Source organism: Dermacentor silvarum, chromosome 6 (assembly GCF_013339745.2).
Source record: "Dermacentor silvarum isolate Dsil-2018 chromosome 6, BIME_Dsil_1.4, whole genome shotgun sequence".
NCBI classification, from domain to species: Eukaryota; Metazoa; Arthropoda; class Arachnida; order Ixodida; family Ixodidae; genus Dermacentor; species Dermacentor silvarum.
Window position 1 is genome coordinate 67,136,915 of NC_051159.1, and position 25,228 is coordinate 67,162,142.

The 25,228-nt window shown below is 45.1% G+C and overlaps 1 protein-coding gene across 1 annotated transcript in view; it reads right to left on the reverse strand.

The window, feature by feature from the left end:
- Nucleotides 1-853: 853 nt before the first annotated feature.
- LOC119455543 (homeobox protein Hox-B4a) overlaps nucleotides 854-25,228 on the reverse strand; it is a 36,472-nt gene continuing 12,097 nt past the window's right edge. Inside the window, exon 2 of the mRNA XM_037716949.2 lies at nucleotides 854-6,912. Coding sequence (XP_037572877.1) covers nucleotides 6,347-6,912 — 566 coding nt within the window. The 3' untranslated portion in view covers nucleotides 854-6,346. The remainder of the gene's footprint in view (nucleotides 6,913-25,228) is intronic.

The window sequence follows — 25,228 nt, forward strand, 5'->3', positions numbered from 1 at the left end:
GTTATCGGTTTATTGCTGGCCAAACTTATCAGGATCGAAAAGTGTGCAAGTTCGCACGTATTAATCTCGTGCTTTATGCAACGTTTGTCCTCTGTACTCCCTTTTCGTTTATCTCCTGTTTACGTGAGCGTTGCAGAAGCCCCAAAAGAAAACTCACGTCCGTGAGTGCATGCGACTATTCATACCACTGCGTGTCGCAGAGATTGCGCGACAGCCCGCTACCTATCCAGCCTGTATTTACTACCAAGGAACTTACTCGCTACTGCCTACCTTCACACCAGCAAGCACACCAGCAAGTCACCATCCCGAAGGTACTCGTTCTGAACAAAAACTCTCGGGGTTGTTGTCGTTTCAGCGCTCCAGTCTTAATCATCCATGTGCTAAACGAGTTTGGTCTCGCACCGGGTGCTGAAGCCGACCGTCAGGAGAGTGCTTTAATTTTTGTGTTCTTTTTCTCTATCCGGTTCTTGGGTTGTTACTTTACTGTGCCATTTCTTTTTTCTCACTGCATGCAAGACGAGACCATCCGCTGTGGCTCTTGTCATTTCTATCAGTGCACTTTTCGTTTCGTTTTCAAACTAAATTATGTTGGTATTCAGTGCTGTATGCGTCTCTTCTGTGTGCCAAGTTTTGGTGTACAATGGTAAAGATGCCGTACCGATAAGCTCAAACCTGGACGCTTTCAAATTACTGTTAATTGAAACCGATCATATGAACGCCTGTTCTTACGCGAATGCCTAACTATTTGAGCAATGCATGGACATAATCAGGGTAAATCAGCGAGTACAGCGCATGCGCCAGGGCATACACTATACAAGCCTGAAGAAAACACGCACGTCAGCCAAGCAAGATGTACAGGGACGAGCAGCTTTTTTTTTTATTGGCGCTTCTTTCAAATGAACTCAGTTTTTTACAACATTCACAGCGAAAAGTGAAAGAAACGGTCATTTCTAATAACATGGCTACAACACTTACAAGTGATACATAATAGCACAAGCACTCGATGCCGGCCGATATAGGTGTTTCTCTTTTTTGTAGTTGCATTTGTTTCCATTCACTCAAAGAACGTTACAAAAATGTCCAGCCAGACAAAATATACATTCCACATCCAAATCACTGTGCTTGGCATGACAGCCATCAGATGCAGGCGACCGTGTGCCGTATCGCCCCAACTTCGCTATACATTCATGACGTGACGCGCACATGCTGTTGGTTCTCGACATAAACACTTCCCTCCCACAGTTACACAAGTCCGAGAACTGCTTTTCGCGATTACTGTGCATCGCTTTCCGTCAGACACATCTGCAGTCTACCTGCTCACAAGTTTCACTTGTTTTGCTGCGTGTCTTGTGACTCAAACACGAAGTGTGCTCGGAGAAGATGCTTTTGCGTACCGGCAATCAGTATCATAATCATATCGGTGCCTCAATAAACATAGCTGGGCCTCTCACATTCTGCGAGTGACATTCATTTCGATACACGAGACATCGAATTCACGAAGGTTTACTGTTCGTCTTTAATAAAGGTGGCCGCCTTCGCTAATAATATGTTCCCCGTACCGATTGGCTGGCGCACGCGCTTGTCCTCGCGCTATTGGTCAGAATTGCGTTTTTGTCAGCAAAAGCGCGATTTTGACCAATCGCGCGAGGGCCACCGAGCGGTTCGTTTTCCGAACCGTTATAAGATGGCGTCCAGCTCTCGCCTGCGGGATGTGTTGTGAATACAGGCCCAGATGTGGCGGCACTCTTTAGTTACCTGCTGTTTACATTGCACAGAGGGAGCGCCGAAGACTTTTCTCATAATCTCAGCTGAATTATTACCAGAATAGAAGACCAGCGCGGACATGCGCATCGTTATTGAAAAAAAAAAAATTGTGCAGACGCAATTGCCTTCTCGTTTGAGATATAACGGAAACCAACCTCGGCAAGTCAGACGAAGTTGGATATGCCACTGGAGAAACCCATATTCCCCATAACTCCCATATCCAATAATCCGATATGAAACGTACGGGATGGTATATAAAAACTAGTTTTTCCCATGTGTCATATGATGTTATTGGATATGGGAGCTATCGTGAAGGGCTTTTTTTCAGTAGGGTAGCATGGCGAATGCAGGGGCTTCATTTTATATATCGCGACGTTGTGGAAAATTTCACGAAACGTTACTTTTCTGTGCTAACACGGATAGAAATGACGTTTTAATGGAAATAACCTGATGCGATAGGAAATGTAAGCAAAAGGCGATATTCCAGAACGCCCAAGACCGTACTGTGTATTATTTTTAGTGCCACTTGCTTATTTTTTTTCGACAAGGGTATCATGGCGACCGCGTAGATTCTGTTCACTCTAGTACACTCGCTTCGTACTAGTCACTTCAAACGTAAACGTCACATTCAGCTGTAATTCATTTCGGATTGGACGTTTCATAAGTCCTCCGGCTTTGAGCGAAATACTTCCAGATCGTTTTTTTTTTTTTCTTTTTATGCCCTTGGCAAATGCAATCAGAAAGGGTTTTTCATCTCTAGAAAGCACGCACAAACCGAGTATAACAAGCTTAAAGTTATGAAATCAGTGGAATACAGCTCATCACCAGAAAGAGCAGGCAAGCGAGCTCTGCCTAAGGTATACAATAACTGCTGCCCAATGCCGGCCTGCAAGTGCCCGGTTGGCGCTTAAAATGTTTCCGATAGCTTCAGCATGCTCGCGGTAACGTTAATCCTGTGGAGGTTCAACTTTAACTCGTTCAAGATTTGATATTGAAGTAATCTGTAATTATGATTTTGTGGGGCAACCGCTCAGTGAACCTCCGATGTCAGATTATAGAAACGTGCTCGAAATAAAGTCTGATCGTCTCCGCCGAGTCTCTCTCTGGACAAGAACACGCAGCTGCTTGAAAGGCCTACATCCTGGCGCAATAAACATCCAAGACCAGTACAGTAATTTAACGTGCAACGGGCCGACGCCGATAAGGGCCAGCTTAGCTCAATTGTTTTAATAATAGGCGTACGTATGGGGCTAATGCACTGTTAGGAACGTCGGCATCAACATCGGAGTATTTTAGCATAGCGTTACCGTTCTATCTTTGCCGCTTCACTCCAACTCGGCATGCCCAGTAAAAACCGCGCATGCCCAAACGGCGTGATCGGCAATAGTGACAGCCGAACGGTAACTCTCTGCGAGAATACTCTGTTATTAGAGGCGATGAAATGGGACGGTCATACGTATCAGAAAGTAGTTTTTGCTCTGTCAGGCGCCTTTTTTGACTGCTCCATAACAAAGCAAGTCTTACCTTGGCGAAAAGTGTCAGAACTGAGACGAAAGAGCACTTTGAGTAAGCACGAAAACATTTTATTTGCCACGCGGGGCGCTTTGTGAATTAGGGCTTGACGCGAAGCAGGGTTTCAACAATCCTTACAAAGCTATCTACTTTTGGCGGTAGAAATGCTTCGAGATATGAATGCAAATTCTTACAGATTCGTAACTGAATCAGATTGTAGATTAAACCATAAGTAAAACTCCATAGCAGAGCTTTGTAAGATCAGCAGCTGGACACTATCAACATGTACACCTGTGAACAGCAGCTGGGCGTAATTTTTCAACCTTGCTTTCCGCACGTGACATCGAAGGATACTGGTCGCCCCACACGATGCGCAAACATAGTTGTTTAAGTTTATCTCACCAAAACGGACGATAAGAGTCGTAAAGTTAAAAGTAACCATAACGAGACCGTTACACCTGGACCTATCATAATACGCTTAAGGAAAGTTTCGCTGGCCCAACGAAATTGAAGAATCTACCTAAAGCACAACGATGCACACTGAGGGAAAGAAAAGCAAGACAACAATAAACACGATGCAAAAATATCACAGATCTCCCACTGGTGGCTTACATACGGCGAAATTTCAAGCGCGTCTGTCCTTGTACTTCGCTGCCGAACTTGTTTTGACATCTGAACCATCGAATTCCTGATACACAGCGCAGGAAGTTATCACAGACCGCAACAAAAAGCACTGAATGTCCTCGATCATTTTTCTCGTTCACTGCTTTTCCGCAAAGATGCGGAACGGCACTGAAGAAGATACGCATGACAGTTTCCAATCTTTTCAGCACCGGACGCACAAACTGAACTAATGCGAGTATAAATTAGGCCTACCACCAGGACACTTAGGACAGTGAGAATACCTCTAGCGTCGCTGAAGTATTTTCGCTCATGATCGGGCTCACGCTATAGGCTTTATAACTTAAGGCAAAACACATGGAAGAGAAAAGAACTGTACAAAAGATATATCTGCTATGCACATCATCTAGTGTACACACCGTGCTTTAGTTTGCTTTTAGCATCTCAACTGGCACATCATCTCGGCCTTGCTTAAGGTTCAGAGGGCTCGACGCAGATGCTCGACGAGTGCTACAACTCGAACTGCTCGTTCTTCAACCTGAACGCATGTATTTTGTGTTTTCTGACGCGTCACGACCACCGGACTGAAGCAAAGGGACGCGAAATTTATCTAGCAAGAAAAACGGAACGACGCCGACACAAACAGACGTAGGAAAACGGCCACAGTATACGTCACAGGACGATCTCATCGCGCGACCAAGCGCATGGTTAATAACACTTTGACCATAATCGCGCAACATGCGAGATCATTAATGCTGTTGATCGGATTACTTTTTGCTCCGACACGCAGTTCATTCTTTTATTTTTTGTATTCCTCATGAGTATTTGTGCAAGTTCTTACGGAGCACCTTCGAGTGAAGTGCGTAACGCTTACTTAGCCTGAGCACAGTGATAGCACTCATTCGTGAGAGAAATGCCCCTGAGTATCGAGTAGCTGTCCATCGAAAACCTTGAATCCAAGGCCTCATGCACACAGCAAAGCTCCTGTCGTCCCGTGGCCTGCCATAAGTTACATCTCCATGTGAGGTAGCTTCGGTGCAGAAGTGCGTTTTGTACACGGACTGTATAGTCCACTTCCACGTGTCAAACGCGAAAGTGCACGGCGTGTGGTCCCATGAAAACGCAAAATAATGTGCCAAATGAAGAATTAGCGCATCTCTTTTGTCGTCAAGATATCACTTGCACGGGTGTGAAGTTTTGAAACAGTGCTCGGTGTTGATCACTGAACGTCAGCGTTCAGGCAGGGTCGTCTGCGTTCGTGGTTGCTTTCTGTGACATAAATTTCGATAACAAGGTTTCATAATGAGTTAAACAAATCGCGCACACGGACAGGTCTTAAGAGTTTGTATAGTCAAGTTACTTCGCGCGTCTTGTCTGTGGCTGAACGGTTCTCTGCATTCCGGATACGTTGAAACGTTTACAATATTTTTGAAGGGCTTAGAGCCCTGCTACGAGTGGACGCTTTCATTCGTACTTACAGCATAGGTGTACATGCCCCAAAGTGTGTTCATCAGGGTTTTTGTGTCTAACTGGACATGCGAATTATAGAATATACCAGGACTGTACCGCTCGGCCAAACGCTCTACACACTCGATCTAAACCAAGATCACTTCAGCTATTCAAATCTGTTGTGTAACGAAAGCCTGAGCTGCTGCCCGTTCCAAGATCTACGCTGGACGACCTGTTACTAACCCCGTGTGCACGAACTGATTAACATAATCCGAGATGCATGCAGTTGTGGAAGCGACAGGAGCTTTTCCGAGTAACAGAGAGAGAAAAAAAGTCCGCGGCACTGAATGCTCAGGCATTGTGGCGGGAACTCTCGGGCATTGCGAAAGGCATTTCCTTGGATGCTCGGGAAGGTTCCGAGCAAACGCGACCGGATGTGTCGACCGCCTCTCGGCTCCCCCAGATTTTTCCCGTTTCATTATTTTGTTTTTCCTTCGTAAACGTGACAGCTATACACACAGCACTGCAAAAGCCACACGGCGCGGATGTCTCGTGAAACCTGAGTTGTATTTACAAGAGAACAGCATGACACACCTGCACTAACTCGTCGAAGGATGTGGTCCACGCGCACACGCACACACGACGAACCCGGGGGCAGCACCGGCAGCCGCCACCGCGCTTTCTTTCTTTGCTGGCACCTACGTGGCTGCACAGCCGTGTTCGCGAAGAAAGCGGCAGCTTCTGCAGCCACCACGATGCCACCACACACAAACTGAGAATGGAGGACACGTCCGGGTTCTCCTGAGAGAGGAACTTGTTTTGTTTTGTGTCTTGTAGATCGCTTCCGTGCAGCAGTCTTGGCCCGCGGCTAAGTGTAAGTGTTCGGCTTTAGCGCGCACTTATTCACGGTCCCCCCGGAGTCCTTCCGCGAATGGCAGAGATAAAAGGGGGCTAGTGCACTCTCACAAGCACGTCACGCGGCACTAAGCGAACACGCGGTTCACAGTTCCGTGAGTCCGTAGTCCGCCTTCGTGTCCACGGGGGGAGGCGGCGGAAGCGGCGACATGATGTGCGTCTGGGCCGGATGACCCAGTGGGTGGCTGTTCAGCAGGTGCGCGTGCTGGTGCGGGGCCAACGCGAGCGGATTGGGCATCTGCAGCGTCGGCGACGGCTGCTGGTGCGGCGGTGGGTGCGGCTCCTGAGACGACGCGTTCTGCTGGTGCGGCTGTACCGAATGCTGTTGTGGCTGCTGCTGTTGCTGTTGTTGCTGCTGCTGTTGGCCGGCCCGGTTCGGGTTGTTCTTCTTGACGTTCTTCGTGTTGGGCAACTTGTTGTCCTTCTTCCACTTCATGCGCCGGTTCTGGAACCAGATCTTGATCTGGCGCTCGGACAGGCAGAGCGAGTGGGCGATCTCGATGCGTCGCCGCCGCGTCAGGTAGCGGTTGAAGTGGAACTCCTTCTCGAGCTCGAGGATCTGGTGCCGCGTGTAGGCGGTGCGTTGCCGCTTGGGCTCCATGCCCGTGAACGTGCCGTTCGTCGGGTCCGAGGCGAACAGGAACGACCGGCCTGCGTCGGTGCCAAGACAGAAACATCGAAAGGGTGTTAAAACGTCGCTCTGTGTCGAAAATAAAGTCGTTTCTCACAGATGGTTACGACATCGGCTAGCATGTCACGAGAATTTCGCGTCATTTGCTACAAAGTTTTTTTTTTTCCAGAACCGAACGCCGAGGAAGCGCCACTTATATTCAGCAAGGATACAGTCTACAATTTAGACAAGGCAACAGAAAACTTTCGGTATGAATCAGTTTAATAAATGACGGATCACTGATATTGTAGAAGAGAGTTGCCGCGTATAAAGCCTAATGGCTTTTAAGTTGTCTCACAAATAAGCATGCAGACCGTCTACAGAATGTCTACAGATCTTTTGTTTTTGTCTGTAAGTCTATAGCTTGTCTCTAGACAACCTGTGCACTTTCTGCAAAAAAGACCCCAACATAGCCGCGGCTTTGTCTACAGTCGAAATATCTACGGATACCTGGAGCAAAGAGGCCAAGTACGGTATCATCCCTTTCAGGAGCTGTGTGAAACTTGTGTACGTCAAGTAGTGCATTAACAGCAAAAACATTTACGAAATCAATAATATTCAAAATGTCTGGCACACATCTTGAAGCTCTTCTGATTGGAATTGTGCTGCAAGTTTGAATAACAGGTGCCGAATGTTATAGTAAAAGGAGTGGGGAGGTAGACGGTTGTGTGTTTTATCTCGGTGTATGTCTTTGTATGTAGTGGGTTCACTTCTTTCATTTGTTTTTCACAGTGTTCTGCACCAGTAATCATTTTCAAGTAGGTGAATAGATGTTTTTCAAGCTTTCTAGACTTGAAATAGTTGTCATAAATAATGTTCCCGTAGTGAGTTTTTGCATGGAGTTTTTACATTCTGTACACTTGACAAAACTCACTAAAAAATTTAAAATTCTCAATCTTTTCTGCAGATGTACGATTTTTAAGATTCTGAAGACGCGAGAAATGCCGTGAAAATAAGTGCTCAATCAATAGAATTCTTTGGCGCGTGAAAGAGTTGTAAGAAGTCAAAGCGCTGTACAAGGCATTTATAGGTAATCCTTGACTGTCTAAATTAACTTATCATAGATAATATGCATTTGTTACTCCCATACTAGCGCATTATGCATATAGTAACGCACAGCAGCTCAGTAAATATTCTTAAAGTAGCGTGTTACTGATTTGTGCACTCGATGGAACATATAAATATTTCAGGCATACGCTTAGTTCATGCGTTTTGGAGAATTTTCTTCTGCTTACTTCGCTGTTGTGAATGTTGTATGCTTACTTCGCTGTAGTGATAAAGTATGCTTTTCGTAATCTGTAACCGAATAATGGCTCTTACACTTTCAAACGAGAGAGTGGCAACATAACGTCAGCTAGTGATCACTTAAACTAAAGAAAAAACAGGAAGCTTCGCATGCAGGGCACTACACTTCATTCTGTAACACTAAAGCACTGAGCGTTTTGTCGAAGCATGTTCGCCAAATATGGCTTATATACGGACATGGTTACAGAATTACCAACAACACAGCAAGGAGAGAATCGGCACATGAAGAAAAAAACGAACAAATGACACTATATATTAATGTACCACTGTTTATTATAAGCCATTTGTCTCGTTTTATTCTCTACAACTTCACAAGGTCCCGCTAAACCAGTACACAACGCTTTATCAAGAACAATCTCAGCGCTGAAAATTTCGAACGCGACGGCGCTCTGTTTAATCGCACTTTTGCTTAAATCTGATACCAGCTGCGTATAATGAGTGGCACATTTTTTTTACTATAGCGTTTCGTAGGAGAAACGACACTCATTCTCCCGTGGTGCGCTAAACGTCAAGAATTTTAACCCAGCAGCATGCATAAAGCCCGAGCAGAAGGGTGTCGTGCGTACACAACAACGCACAAGCAACACCTTAACGCCGCAGCGTCGAAATTGCGCAACAGCAGCGCACAGGAGCGAGGCCTGTTCCCCTTGCATTCTTTATTCCATGTGCGCGCCTCCGCAGTAGCAGCGCAACAACCAGTGTCTGAACAGCCTTGCGCTTTTGTTCATCACGCCAAGGCCGCGCATTGAAAGTTAATGATCTGCCGCATTGTCTGAGCCGCTCTGACGGCGGCCGGTTGCTCCACTGACGTCCCAGCCACGTTTTGCTGCAGCTCCCTCAAGGTTAATCTAGCCTACTCGGTGAGAAAGAGATGTGCCTGTATAGCCACGGAAATCGAGAAAAGACGATAACGGTACAAAGTGTAGAAACGGTGCAGCTCCTGTGAATTTGCGGTCTTGGCAAGTTTATCATACGTTCCTCGCTAAGATTATGTTACGATGTTACCCTCGCAGAGCGTAGCGTAGCCAATCAGTACTCTTATTCACTAGAAAGTTCCTACGCTAGAATTGTTCTTAAGAGAAAATTCCAACCAATCGTGATTCTAGTCGTATCATTTTGCGATGGCGCCGTCCAATGGCGACGACCACTTACGAGCAAAAAGCTTCGTGCATTCAGTCCCACAAATGTATCGGGGGCCGAATCCCCGAAACTCGTTAAACGATCTGCGACTGGGTGCTCCTCAAGAGCCCTTAGCACGCCAATGCAAACAGTGGAATGCTACGGTTTGAGTGGGTGCCCACTATACGTAAAGATAATTGTTATCTCCTTTTGATTCTTATCTCCATGCATGATGTCACATGATACCTACTACCCCTTCTCTCCCAAATACCCTCCGCAGGTAAAAAAGAAAGAATAGCGGTCGATCTTCTTTATTAGAGACACGCGGATATTCGTCATGCGCGAAACTTACGAAGCACATATACATTGGTGACCTACGCTAGAATAGCGGCAGAAAGTCGTTCTGCTCGACCGGAAGAGAAAATTCCTGAACGATCAATCGTGATTCTAGTCGTATCATTTTGCGATGCGGCGCCGTCCAATGGCGACGACCATTTCTTCTTACTTCCGAGCAAGTTAAGATTCCTCGTTGGCGCTCCATAATTCTTCGTGCATTGCAGTCCCACAATTGGCAGCGTGTATAGGACGCGCGGCGAGCACGAGCCCGGGTTTTAGCTTTGGTGTTCCCGTTGCCGCTTTCGTGTCCTCCCAACGAAACTCGCCTTAAACGATCTGCGACTGACACGGAAATTGCAAGATGGTCTTTTGATGACGGGTGGGTCAGTGAAGAACATAGCCGAAATAATGCTTGAGCGCCACCACGCCGACAAACACGCTAGATGGATGTGGACAGCGGCAGCGCGGCCGCGGTGGTGCAAAACAGTTGGACATGCGCGGGATTTTCCGGCCGCTTTGGCCTCTCCACCCGCTTGCCATTAGCACGCCCATGCAAACAGTGGAATGCTCCGGTTTGAGTGGGTGCCCACTATACGTAAAGATACTTGTATCTCCTTTTGATTCTTATCTCCATGCATGATGTCACACGATACATACTACCCCTTCTCTCCCAAATACCCTCCGCAGGTAAAAAAGAAAGAATAGCGGTCGATCTTCTTTATTAGAGACACGCGGATATTCGTCATGCGCGAAACTTACGAAGCACATGGTTTTCTTCGAAGCCAAGTTCATGCCCAAACATTATCAGGATTTATCTGAGCTTAAAGTATCTTCGTCGCCTTCGCCGCAGCTAACGATAGCTTTCAGGTATGCTCATGCATTTGAACATCTTTATATAGTTCTGCGAGGACATAAAAACTTAACGCAATTACTTGTAGTGAGCGCATATCAATACTACATGCCCGCCATTACCGCTGTAGCGGTATAACCTCCACGGCGTGCCGCAAACAGCCACGTATATGGAAATGCGTTAGTATGGTGGGTTCAGTGCGTCTTTGAGAATAAGCTGCCTTTTTCCACGATGTCGATGCACCCGTTAGCAAAAGTCCCCACACTAAAGGCTTGCCGAAAAAACAAATTTATTCGCAACTCAGACGCACAGATTACTTACGAACAATTGAAATCGATGATTGTACTGGCAAGCTCACAATGACAAGTTCAGATTGCAGTCCTCAGTTTCAAGTTATACGCGTAGGCAGTAAATAAAACCGGTTTTACGACGTAATTTCTGGTCCGTATACTTTTGCTCACGGGTGTATTTATTAAATGCATTATACTGCAAGATATATGGCTGCCGAAGCACGAAGCCTGCGGCACCAGATCACATAGAGGACCCGTATAGCATATTTTTCAAGTAATTTTCATCACCCATAGCACCTTGGCGAATATAAAAATGAAATTGAGTAGCAGAAAGTACAGTCTTCCCAACTCTCCCCCCTGATCCATCAGCTCCATCTAATATATATCTGTGACTTCAGATAGGTCATACTCATACGCAGCAGCATCAAACCACATTAGCAAGTCACCGATGGTAGCAGAGCTCACCTGCTACACAGCGTAAATTATGTGCCAAATTTTATTTTTTATGTTGACGGTATGGAACCCCAAGTTTTCAAAATTAATCCGGAGTTCACCACTGCGGCATATCTCATCATCATCCTGTATTTCTGGCACGGAAAACCCCAGAATTTTTTAACATTTCATTTTGCTCGTTAGTAGCCTGCATGCACGCGGCAAACGACGCCTTGAATGCTAGGTATACGTTAACGACGCAAACTGAACACAATGTGTTAAATTGATTCCGTGAGCAGTGATGGTATACAAGCGTACAAAGGGCACTGTGTGCTGATCACAATTCGACGGATGATATTGCGTCGATTACAATTGTGCATATAAGAAAAATTTTTAAAAATACATATATTATTTTCCAGCACAAAGAAGAGTTGCCAACACCAGAAACAATAACAACACCTGCTGTGCGCCCTGTGTCTCTCTCTATTCTGCCTTCCGCCATCACGATGTCTTTTTGTTTGTTCGTTTGCTTGTTTATTTGTTCGTTGGCGTTATTTGGCTTTATTTGTCTTCATGGCATAATATTGAACACAAAACAACCTCGATTCAATTCCACCGGTTCTCGCAGAAATTTTCCAGCGAGAGTGACTGAGAAACTGCTCGCGTATCATGAGTTGACATCGCCATTGTGGTTAGTGTTCACACACATATGCCGCAGTTACGCTACCGTTCTTTCGATACACCTGTTTTACACACACACACACATAAATAATATATTGCACAAGACCGGGTAATATTACGCGCTATTCTTTGGAATTGGCGTTCATTGTGCTCTCGATTAAACCGCCGCGGTTGCTTAGTGGCTGCTAATCACGAGGCCGCGGGCTCACATCCCGGCTGCGGCGGCCGCATTTCGATGAGGACGAAATGCAGAAACCCCCGTGTATGTGCATTGGATGCACGTTAAAGAACCCCCGGTGGTCAAAATTAATCCAGAGTCCATCACTGTATACACGGCGTGCCTCATAATCGGATTGTCGTTTTTGCACATAGCACCCCAGAATTTAATTTTTCTGGTCACGATTGTTCACTCCTGTGGTTGTCGAGTAATATGTACGTATATGTGTACGCCGACGAAGAACATTACCGCGAGTCTGCAGTTTGGTAAGCTTTGTGAAGATTTGTGAAGTCAAATGGGGCACATACCAATAAATGCCATCTGTGCAGCTGTACAATATTATACAGTAATGCGAAGCTTGGGACGCAAGTGATTGGCTAAGAATATTGGAGCACTTTGTGCCTAGCGCCGGCACGCAGCTGATGATATAGCGGCGCGTGCACATCGCATCTTAACTTGGCCTCGGATAGGCGAGGACGCGGAGTCCGAGGGTGCATACAATTTGCAATTCCTACATAAACATGAAGAACACTTGAAATACAAGCCGGGCATAAGAGATGGCTTTGATTATTTAAGAGATTGATTGTTAAGCGCAAGAAAAGTGCACATGCGTTGGTCGCGTACAACATAACGAGAGTTGTAGCTTTGCGTGATACGTTAGACCCACTGCGCATGCTCCACCTGTCTTCTTTAGCACGGTAGAAACGCTGAGATCAACGTATACCATCATATAAGCAAGTATCAGTTATACTTTCATCACGTTCCGCGCTAGAGTATAGTATTAAATTAATGGTGCCATGAAAAATTATGCTTTCACAGCGTTCCCAATTGCCAACGCATCACCAACACAAATGCTCTTGCTCCATTTGCTTGGCGGAAATCAAAACACTTTACCGGCTCGTTGCCGTCTGTCTAGGCCTTAGGAGCGTCAAAACAGATGGTCTCAGTAATAACGACAACACATCGCTAATGCTTTGTCCTCGGTACCAGATGAGACTCAGGGATTGCTGATTTTATCATTTATTTCTAGCTGTGACCGGGCAAGTAGCATGGGCGAATTCGGATCGAAGCCGGCGGTATGGGCTCGTCTATGGATACTTTAAGACCTCCTTGGTCTGGACTTTGCCATGTTCTTATACACAGTCATGGTGACCTGCAGAAGTATACAAAGTCAGCAGTGTAAGACGCGCATGCGTAGTGGGCCTAACGCATCACCTATCCCGGTAACGTATAGCATGTGTCACGGAAGGCTAAAGTTTGCGACACTTTCGACTGAGGCGGACACTCGACTTTCCGTATTTACTTGGGTAAGACCCGATACATTTACTGCATGGGTCCAGGATTCACACGAGTCAGGTTTACGGCTGCTAACTAAGCGAGTGGCGTTTACTGACGCATTGCCTTTTTGATTTCGCTCCCAGACTGATGAAAGCCAAGCTGATGAAAATTCTCCAGAACACAAAATTAGCCTGGGCGAAAAGTACACTTAAAGCATTCTTTAAGAAATAAAGCGCGATGTTTGAGTGTGTTCGCGCGTGGCCAGTGTTTCATTTTTTTTTTTTTTCACGTATGCTGTTGAGCGCTGCAAATTATTTTTTTTTTCATCCCATTAAGGTAAACCTAAAGTTGAAGATATTGATATATACATTCTTGAACTGCACTTCGCGAAAAACAGCTGCTCACTAATATTCGTTTAATGCAGTTCTTATCGACGTATTCAGGTAGTTCATCCTGGAAAGCTGCGTTAACGCGGGCGGGCCTGTAATGAAGAGCGAAACAACAGCTGCGTGTGTATCTGTGTCTGTGTCTACTTTACACGATGCGCAATGGTGCGGTTTCGTTGATAAAAACAGAAGAGAAGGTGTTTATCTCACTGCATCAAATATAAAAAAAAAAAGCCTCGCGTTTCAGTGAACGTGTATATCGGTAACTTTAGGTAAAGGCGTTGAATATGTAGTTATCTAACGTTAGCATCTCTTGCACACGGCGTTCCATGACTGCCACGTGGAAAGGCCGCTAATGCGGTGGCTTCATAATGCTTGTTTGCGGTTCGTATCAGATAGAATTATGGCAGTAGCGTTTATGTTAAAGTCCTGCATTATTTCAGCGAAATTAATTCAGGTGCATGTCGGCAAGCTATTGCATGTCGGCAAGCAAGCTATCGGCAAGTAACGGTTGACTGCTCACAACATTGGAACGCCAACATCATTAGTTATTTTTCAAGTGGGTCAGCACATATATTCGATTCTGAGCGATTCAACGTGCATGATAGTTGAATTCAATGTTACCGATCTTCATATTTTTTATATTTGTGAATTTCACAGGCGTTTTCAGAAGTTTTCTTTGATTTTACAAAATCTTCTTTTTTTTTGCTTAAGAGGAGTGCTCACCTCGTTGTCTTAATGTTGTGCGGAATGTATTTATGACGGTGATACGATACTACAGAGATTTGTGTTCCTAAGTGTTCATAAATAGTAAAACCATTATACAATGAAAACAGTTCGGTATAGGTAATTTCATTATGAGTTTTATGCTAGTTATATAGTGGCAAATTAAATATGGTTTTGATGCGACTGCTTTCTCAGTCTTCTAAGCCAAAAGTTATACAATTTTAAAGACCATTGATGCTTTTTAAAACGTTACAAGAAAATATAGCTGTTTAGAACATAAACGAAATTCACGCATGTTAAGTGCTATATTTATACTTACTAAACGTGACCTAGGATTTGCGGCACGCCTTTTCAGAGGTGTGGTTATTCGTTTATGCACTTCAAGTTAAGCGATGATGTGAAATAAATATGCATGTCAGAAACCAAACAGGCTCTAAGAAGTGTTAAGATTCTAGAATGCGGCATATGTGTGCCACAAAAACAAAAACGAAAGAAAGAATAAAACTGCAATATGCTTTGTGAATGAATCCATGCCAAGTCGTAGGAAAATCCATGTACCATCCACGATTCTCATTATGGCTGAACGGTGGCATCGCTTCATCTCCCACCATTGACGTTTGTACGAAATTCTATGATCATTGCAGCGCAAGATCTCGTTGCCTTCATGAAAGGGGCACTTGTGGAAAACACGAAATGAAGACCATAATGGCTACACAACGCAGGAAAGGCTACTTACTACCCGCATCATTCATTCTGAACTCCTTCTGCATTTGGTAGACCAGAAAATGTGGCATATTAGCCCGAAAAATGAAGACTACACACTTTCTTCCTCGAATTTCGCTTCCGAACGGCGAGGCAAATGACGTCAAAGTGAAGACACAGATCTCGCTGTACAATTGCCTTCCTGCGTCTTTATTCCCCAGAACAAGCCTGCAATAATTTCTGTACTGCTTTCTTCCTTGTCTTTATTTGTCTTTTCGTATATAGTACACAGGCTGAAGAGCGCTTTGGCAGCACGACCTCATTAATACATAAAAGACTGAAAAATAAAACAGCGACTTTCCCACCCGTGAATACTCTTTCATCTTGCGAATGTCGGAGCCCATGTGAATAATTATAAACGTAGAGATAGCAATACATGTCATGCTCACGCTTGCCGAAACTGCCAGTTGTACGTTTCAGTACCAGGTGCTGTGTTTTACCGAGAAAACACCACTGTTTTTCCGCGAACACTAGATTATGCAGACGTTCTGCAGACGTGAAATACTGTGAATTACTTCTGATTGAGTATTAGTGTCTCGGGGTAGGGGATGACATGGTGATTCTTGCGCAAACGATTGTTATTTGTCATTTCGCTTTTGCACATTAGTTATCAGAGTGCTTCTTCAATAAACATTGGTCTGATAGTCAGCGCTCGTCGTGCGCAGTTATTCATTCTTCCGTGTTCGCATCTATCACGCAGTCAACATGTTACTGCTTGGTTTTAGTGGCCGCACAGAGTCGTGCCGACGGAAATTTGTCAAATTTTCATGTAAAGCCGCATTTCTGTTTTCTCGTTAAGAGCAAAATAAGAGCAGCGTTAGCCTATTTCTTTGCTTCGTAGTAAGTACCTGTCTTCGTCGTCCGCGATTGCGTGATAATCCGTGAGGCATAATGCTTTGCTTGATCTCCCCTAACATGGGGGCGCGATGCGGATTTTGTCGCCCAGCTTATACTCGCAGCATTTCTCACAATGCGCGAGAATTCGGTGCATGTTGATTTGTGAATTCTTTTGTTTTACATTTGCAAGACCTGCGCTACCGAATTACCCATTATCTCTTCGGAATGTGCTTCATTATACCCTGACACCCCAATGCGTCAGACTGACATTCGGTTGTGGCAGTCGAAAATAGTATAGCTTCTTTAACTATTTCCACGTTAGATCTCTCTTCAAAGTCAGAAACAGGTGCACATTCATCTTCTCACTAACCGATTGTTTCCTAGTAGGAAGTGCTAAAAACATTATGCAGCTCCAAAGCAAATGTTGGAATCTATATGAAGCGAAGTTTTAGTAAAGCGGTTAATTAAGTGCTTCACAACTAACGGCGATGCGTACAATTTCGTTTACTTTCGAGAGATTTCATGGAATGTTTTTGTTTAACCGTCAAGAAGGTCACACATTTATTTTCATGCAATCTTTACGTTCATGCACTGTATCGTTTACAAGCTATGCCGAAACGCAAGCTCTAATTCAGTTAACCTTAGATAGGTTTATGTAGCACATGTGTAGCCGCCTAATAGCTTGACAAATATTTGGGGCCAGTGTTGGATATATGCAAAGCATCACATTTAAAGATATTTATCTGAATATTACCTACTCTTCAAGAGACTGAGTGCACCATAATTTTCTATGGATGCGGGGAACACGAGCATATGTATTTCTACGCCTTGAGCATATATAGAGACTTTATACAGTTGATTTAGACGACCATTATGACAGCTCTTGGACGCACTGAATGTCGCCATGCATGCTTCGAGCGTTCTAGCAGAACATTGCGCGTGGACCAACAGAATGTGACTCACGCGGCTATTTAAGACTGAAATGTTCGTGAAAAATGGGCAACTTTTTCTTGGGAAGAAATATTTTAATCCTTTTATGCTTTAACCATTTAAACAATAAACGATATATTGGACCATGCAGCGACGTGGGGGAGTGCTCCATGGCTCTAATATTAATTTACCGCTCCAGCGACCAAGCTTGTTATAACACGTCAGTCTCCCAATATAACAAGTGGTAAGCTTCTGATTACACAAAAGTGGAATTTGCAGCTCGGCTTGAACATGTATAAAGAAGCCATCTCGTTGGCTCTCCGGACACCGAGCAATCAACAATGGTGATTGCAGCTATCCCGCGTTTATATACGCACACTTGTAAAACATTATTTCTTCTTATATTTCTTTCTGCGCTAACGATATCAGCTTTGGGGAGCGTGCACTCCATCACGACACATTCTCCAGCTCCCAAACCCAGATGGCTAGTATCTGGCCATCTCGGTGGTATCTGGTCCTGCATCTGGCCAGTAAGATGGCCAGATGCAGGACTCTATCACACGGAGAAGCCACGCACAACTTCGCGCTTCCCAAGAAATCACTGGTTTGGCATTTATTCAGTTTGGATAATTTCATTCATCACATAACGCGCGCACACACGACCGCCGCCAACCAGCCGACAGCGTCTTTGAAATCCATATCTCTCGACGTGAACGGCGGTAACCAGCACTTGTTAACTTGCTGCGCTGAATGTGCTTCGCGAAACTGCCTAAGCTTTTGAAAAAAGAAATCAGGATTTTACTCGGCCACATCATTCCTTCAGCTTCCAGAAGCCGTTACCTACATAGCTGAAACCAACCTAACGACACAGTAACGTGCAATGCTGTCCCAATTGGACATACTTTTTATATGATAGTTTAAAATAATTTGTATCTAAAGTCAAGGCATTGAGCAGAGATATTGCACTGCCAACTAGCAACAACTTAATCATGTTTCAGTACCCAAGTCTGCATTGCGCTTGTGACGCTTTTAACCTAAAGCTATCAAGACTGCTAAAAAACTGTGTATAGCCAGAAGAACGCTTCTTGTTGAACTCCAAGTTCACACAACGCGGTTGAACGTCGTAACCACTTATTGAGAAACTTGTCTATGATGGCGGGTCTTTAAAGATTCATTTACGCTTAAAGAACATTAATATTAATACAGACATGCCTCTCATGGCAGTTTCTATTGTCTGCACGCGTGTTTTCCCATTGTTTAACCTGTCAGAATCTATTCTTGATGGCAACATTTACACTTCTCCCACCGACATCGTGACCTCGAAATGCAATAAATACAAATGTGCAATGCAAAACGTATTCAGGTATCGCTGTGCCTTCCTGTTTGTTATACGATAGTAATGAGTTAATTATGCGTGACAAAGCGTCATTAACCGTGTAGCAATGCTACCCGCCTGCTCACTTATGAACACGTGATTTCCATTGATGTTGACACACTCGTCGCTGCCCACTTTGCAGCTGGGCTCGCGTCGGAAGACGCTCGAAACTTGCCCAATGCGGTTACCCAATGAGAACAAACCTCTTCGTATTGGCCCCACACCACAGATCTATCGCGTCCTGGACAGATAACGTTATGTGCACAGATGCAAGGATAATCACGTTGACAAAAGCTTTTACGTTCAATTTGGCTAAGCTGAGTAAGTTGTCTGTGACCGCCACCACAGCAAGCTGGGTGACGGACGCGACAGGCGTGTACGCCAAGCGGCACTGCCCCCCCATTATACAAAGACGAGAGACAAAAGTCACCGCCCCTGAGTCACCGAAAGCGCTGTAGAGCGAAACGATTGGCTGACAGCGCAAGGTCGCTCTGGAAGCATGCCCGAAATGCTGACGGATTGGAGGCCACATTGCTGTTTTCTTCGGGCAGTGTTCTACACACCCCAGAACAAAGAACAACCCCGATTCTAACAGCGTGGTTCCATTGTAATGTTCTCACTCCAGAATAGACGCCTCACCATGGTACTTAACCAAGGTGGTTCTCACAATTAGATAAAAATGCAGCGCGACTGAGACAACGACAAGAAGAAACACAAAGCTACATCACAGCGTTTGTGATGTAGCTTTGTGTTTCTTCTTGTCCTTGTCTCAGTCGCGCTGCGTTTTCGTTCAAGCATGAACCAACTCGCCCAAGTCAGAGTTTTACTATCGGTTCTCACAACCTGTGCTTCGACAGCGATAGTTATGCTCGTCACATAAATGTGGCCATCCTTCTCAGTGAACTTGTTGACGCAGACATATTACGTAATTTTGAATGGATAACTCGCCCTGAAGCTGTCTGTCACATAATTATCATAAATTCTTTACTGCATAGCGCCGTCTGGGCACCGTCACAAATGCTGTGTTCATTCATACAGCCTTTTGTTCTTACATTAAGAGATCAACGACGCGATGTCTCTTTGTTTCAGCGCTTCATTTTCTTTCGCAGTCTCGATTATGCGTCAGGATGAGAGATACTACACGGAAGTTAATGTGAAAGCTATCATTGAGCAAATGTATGAAAAACTGAGCACAGCAGCATGTTCACACAGGCTTATCAGCAAAAAGGGAAAAAAAAAGTAGTTAGCGTTGTTGTGCATGACGAAGTATACAGGACACAAGAATGAAGAGGGCGACAGCATAAGCTGTTGTGATGTCACCTTCTTCCTTATTATGCATTATATCGTATAGCGCTGGATCGGGTTTAGGAATCAACATCAACGAGTTCGTTTATCAAGAGAGATGATTCCACAGCACGAACGAAACTGTGCGCACATGGGTGATTTGTATTATAAATACAGCTTCACAGAATTATAAAGGCAACGTGAAATCACGTATATACATGACAGATTTGTCAACCTGCGTGTCTTTTCCCAATCAGAGATTAACATTCAGGTTGATTTCCGATCATATTCTGATTTCGCTATTCATAATTAAGGTCAAGCGAGGAACGCTGTATAAACCCTTCGAAGCCCTTTAGATGGAAAGAATTCCAGTTAAGTTAAAGACACCCTCGGGGCATTTCAGCATTAGAGAGAGAAACAACAGAGGGAAATAAAATGTGAGATTATATACACTATTTGGTAATTTTACGAACGCTAGCTAAGGGTCTGTTATGTACAACATTGCAACAGTGTAAGTGAGGGCATCAGTGGCATAAAAACAGCTCTTCTGTTCAACTGCTTCTTTACGACCCCACAGCAGCCGAATTCACAACCTCTCATTCCTAAAACCTAGTAATTGCCTCGTAGCCTCTACTAATAATATGTTCAGTGCCGAAATTAGCCGGTACCTGTTGCTACTAACCATTTAATAGTAAGAAATGATTCTTTAAAACACGTGCAGATCTAGAACCAATGCCCACCTATTCAGGATGTATTCAATTAGAGTATTTCTACTACGAGTATCACAAAGCATAAGAGTAGGAAATGAGGTACGTAGCTAAATCAGAATGGAATGAGCACAAGACATAATACGATTAAACTATTCCTCTTGGCTTTTGCAGCAATATACACCATGCATTCGCCAAGAGAAGCGACATAATTTAAGCATATCCTGCAAGTTTTGTGGCGTGTGAAGAGCGTTATTTGTCATTTGGAGTGCAGGCATGCGGTCACGCCACCTGACATCTAGTGAAATGTTCCGTAGTGTAAATTTACTTGTGTTTAACACTAGTAATCCAAGTACAAGTAAGCCATGAGTATGTACAAAAACATAAGGAGCCACATTCACAAGCTTTCTCATATGTAAGTACACCTCTCCATTGAACGTTTTAGTAATACTGGCCGATGAGAGTCAGAACGACGTCCCCCAGGGAACGTATTCAAAAGAATCTCTTACGCTAAAATCTTTCGTGAGAGCATATTCCGGCTAATCCTCATGCTGGTCATATTAGCGATGGGGCAACCAGCCATTAGCAAAGATCACTTACTGACGAAATGTCTTGCGAAATCAGTCCCAGTTCATGCACTGCAAGAAGGAAATGATGCTCGTTTCTGTTTCCAGTCAGCAGTACATAACCAAGACTTGCGCTATACCCTCATGTGGTCGCACGTTTGAAAACATTTCTTCCGTATCATTCAAACATCCGCTAACATTTTCCTTCTGATAGCACATCTGCATTGGATCCGCACACACAAACGCAATCGCAGTGCTGGGTATCCAACATTTCACTTCACAGGCAATCGTCCATGACTTTTCGATGGTCGCGCGGCGAGTTTAGCCAGGACCTGAAGCTGATATCATGCGCTGTTTTACAACGTTCAACTGCACTTTCTAAAAATGAAAGCTTTGTATACGGGCTCACCATGTTTGTTTCCATTCGTCGTTTTTCCTAACGTATTTCTTGCTTTTAATGCGTAAGGCACTTACGGGGCATTTTGTTGTGCGACGTTAGTAGGACGGCGTGACGACAGCACCACTCGGTCACCTGGTCACTCGGCCTTGGTTATCGCAGCAAACCCCATTTCTTCATTATCTATTACGACTTATAGTCGCGCTTGTCCGTTCATTTTTGCATGTGTCTTAATTTCTCCTCTCTTCTAATAGCGATGCTTCACGACCTAGCCCAATAAGAAGTGGTCCAGCATTTTGTTAGGCGCATGTCGCGGCGATTGAGGTCATTTCTCTTTGATCTACGCCGAATGCCACAAACTGTGCAACATAAAGTCTGTAATGTAGGAGGCAAGTCCGATGTTAAAAGGAGGAAAAGTTCACCAAGGAATGAGCAGCATGTATACCGCCTGTTTGAAAAATAACCAGCCCACTGCGATCGTGGATGGTGTGAGGATGACTCTTTCTGGTATAGTGCGACAGTGTACGCAACTGGCCTGCACGAACTCTAGAAGTCTTATATTGCCTTCGTAAGCCGAAATCCAAAATCCAAATGGGAGCAGTCTTTATCTCCAGGCGTGTGACGGATCTTTATTCAAAAATCCACAACAATGCTGGCAATGAACTACACCTTTCCCATACTTACGGTATGTTATTGGGATTTGTGGGCATGGCGAATCAGGGTATTACGAAAGTAACCTACCCCCCCCCCCCCCCCCCCTCGTTCATGTGTACGCAATTACGGAGATAAAGCTTCTTTATGAAGATTGTATGCGATATAATCGGTCCCGCCATAAACGTAGGTGCGATTTGTGCGCGAACGTCTTTGCCGGCACTTCGAGCAGGGGAAGCGTATAGTCATTTTTTCTCGAGCTAACCTTCGACATTTTAACGGGATAGCGTCAAGGGCTCCGTGTCGCAGAAAATCCGGCGTCGGCGTCGGCGTAAGCATCGGCGTCTGGCGGAAATAATCATGCCAAACCACATCATCCCGAACCACGCCGACTGGGCGGGCTCTTCGCGTGGCGCAAGGCGTTAGTGAACAAAAATTTAATTTCTCAAAGTAAAATCCGTCTGAAAAATCGTAAAGTACGACTTAAACACAACCTACAGACGTGATAGCGTCGGATTGTAATTTGAATATACGAGAAAGAAAGCCTGATAAGCAGCAAGGGACCTTTGAATGATATCGCGTTCCACTCTTAAAGGCGAAGCTTAAGCGTGCTCCAGCTTTTCGTCTACGTGTACACTACCTGACACATGTACAAGACGCGACAGGTACTACTGCCGATTACTTGGCCGTCTTTCGTTCTCGATTCCAGACCATGCGCAGTGGAGTGCTGATTCACTTTGTCCACCTTGGCATTTTCCTCCACTATACATATCAATTCCTACATAAGCGGACTGGGCACAAAGAATGCTGTTTTTGCTAAAATGTCAACTCTGTGCCTCCTACATGCTTATCACAATGGATTTGTAACTCCATCACTCGAAGCACGTCGAATGTTGTCGCCTTTCACATGGGGCATCATATTACCGTTGCAGAGCTCCATGCAATACTATTGGCCACTGAATTCATTCAAGCACAGGAGGAACAGACTCAATGTCGGCTCTTCAATACTTGCAGCGCTTTTGCAAGCGTGATATAAAGGCAATGTTGATTTATCAGGATTTCATTTAAAATAGCTACAGCTGCATCGTCAGGCCATCAAACGAAAGGAATGGATTCCTGGAATTGTCGGTATAGCAGGAAACACTGAAGTCGACAAAATCACTGGAGACGCACATCATTCCGCTCCTGCCACACTAACCTAATATTGTGCACGCTATATAACACAAGTTCATCGATTTGATGCCAATTCTGTGAACAGTCTGCTGTATAAAGTTGACCCCCATCTGTAGTTCCTTATCTCTGTTAGTGGTGGCCGTGACGTAGACTTTATGGTTCATCCTTTCAGGTTGGAAGCGGGGTATACAAGCAGCTTTTTTTTATATCGTACACGTCGTTCAGCTATGCCTTGTTGCACGTGTGGCCATTCGTGGGAGAACGTAGAAAACGTTCTGATAAGTTTTCCTAATGCATTCGAACAGCAAAAGGTGCTTTGAGAGCAACATTAATGACCCTTGCATAATCGTCCTTTCAGCCTAGAACAGTTGCTTGGGCCATGGGATAATGCATCATTACAGCGATCAGCTCTGAACGCTTTAATAACATTCTTGACTGAATGTGCGATTGAATCTCTGTATGTTAAAGCTTTGTATGTACTTTGGGGGGGGGGGGGGGGTGCGTTACTGTTATGCCGCAGCATTGTATGTGCGCGTTATAGATTGATTTGTGTTTAATTGTAGGAAGTGCAGAATGTTCTGTTTTTTATTGCCTATATTGACTGCAGCATGTTTACAAAACGTGCTTTATCGCTGAAAGAGTTGTTTGTTTCTTTCTTTTTCATATCATCACATATCGCCATCCTTGGTTCATTGGACAATCTATTGCTTCTGGAGAAGCCGGCAACACAACAGCTATATATCAGAATAAATCACATCACACCACTTCCGACAGGCCGTTTCACACAGTTTCACACAAGTGGAAGTACGGCGTCGGAGGCAGCAGCGTATAAAATGTTTAATCAGAGAAAAAAATTCATCAGCAGTCCTCTTCCCGTTCTGAAATTTAGGATGGGTTCGAAGGACATTTCACGCTTTCCAATGTTAGCAAGAATTGTGAATAACGAGCCATTAAGCAGAAACGTATAGCGTCGCCTCGTTGCAAAAGATTCCTTCTCTCTCACTGAAAGAAGGAGAAAACTACCGCACCAAAACGATACTGCACCTAAACAAAGTCTACGATTTACTTTACCTAAGCGCATCTGGCCGACAGACCATCTTCATCAACATATCAGTTTAGCTAACGCCTTCGAACGTATTTAAAGAAACGAATAGTGCACGAATAATGACTTAGGGGAACCAGCTTGTCTGAAGCGCTAATCTCGGCGAGTAGGTTTTAACGCGCAGTTATATATGCCCGCGCTCATTGCGATACGAAGTGTCATGCATCTCGTTCGCAGTGACGAGGTGCTGCACGATATACATATACTGCGCCCCCCTTCAGCAAGCGCTAGAAATAGCTAATCAGAGTGGCGCGGTGTTAATGAGAAGCCGCGGCACCGCTCCCTGCGCGACGCCACTCAATAACCTCGCCGTCACCGCGGCCCACGTACCGCGTGTCGCGCACGCAACACCGACACGTTTCCCACTGAAACAGGCGCGCTGCACCGTCGGTGCAGAGCCGTTACATACACAACGCACACGCAACACGGGCAACAACCTGCCGGCATATCCGGCGAAATCATGCGTCGTCCAAAACTGCGACACTCGCCGCCAACAGCTGCTGGCAGCAATACAAGCGCTGTAGAGAACGCACTATACAGCCTGCGCTACTATGCCGAAGAGACTGATCGGTCGGCCACTGCCGATAACAAGGGGCCACACGGGGGCCCTCTCTGGCATGTCCGTGTGTGGCGGTGGAAGAAGGGGGGAGGAGGGGGAGAAGGAGAGAGAGTAGCCGAGAAAGAGAGACCGATAAAACAGCCATTTGCCACTGAGGCACGTGGCTCGGCGGGACAGCGAGCAAACAGACACGATTCCTAACCATTACACGTGTCGGCGAAAGGGAGGAGAGAGACAGACATACACGCCGGGCGGGCAGGCAAGCGATCAGTGGCACCGCGGCGGCCGCCGCCAAACGGGCCCATAAATATCCGAGGGCGCCCAAAGGAGAACC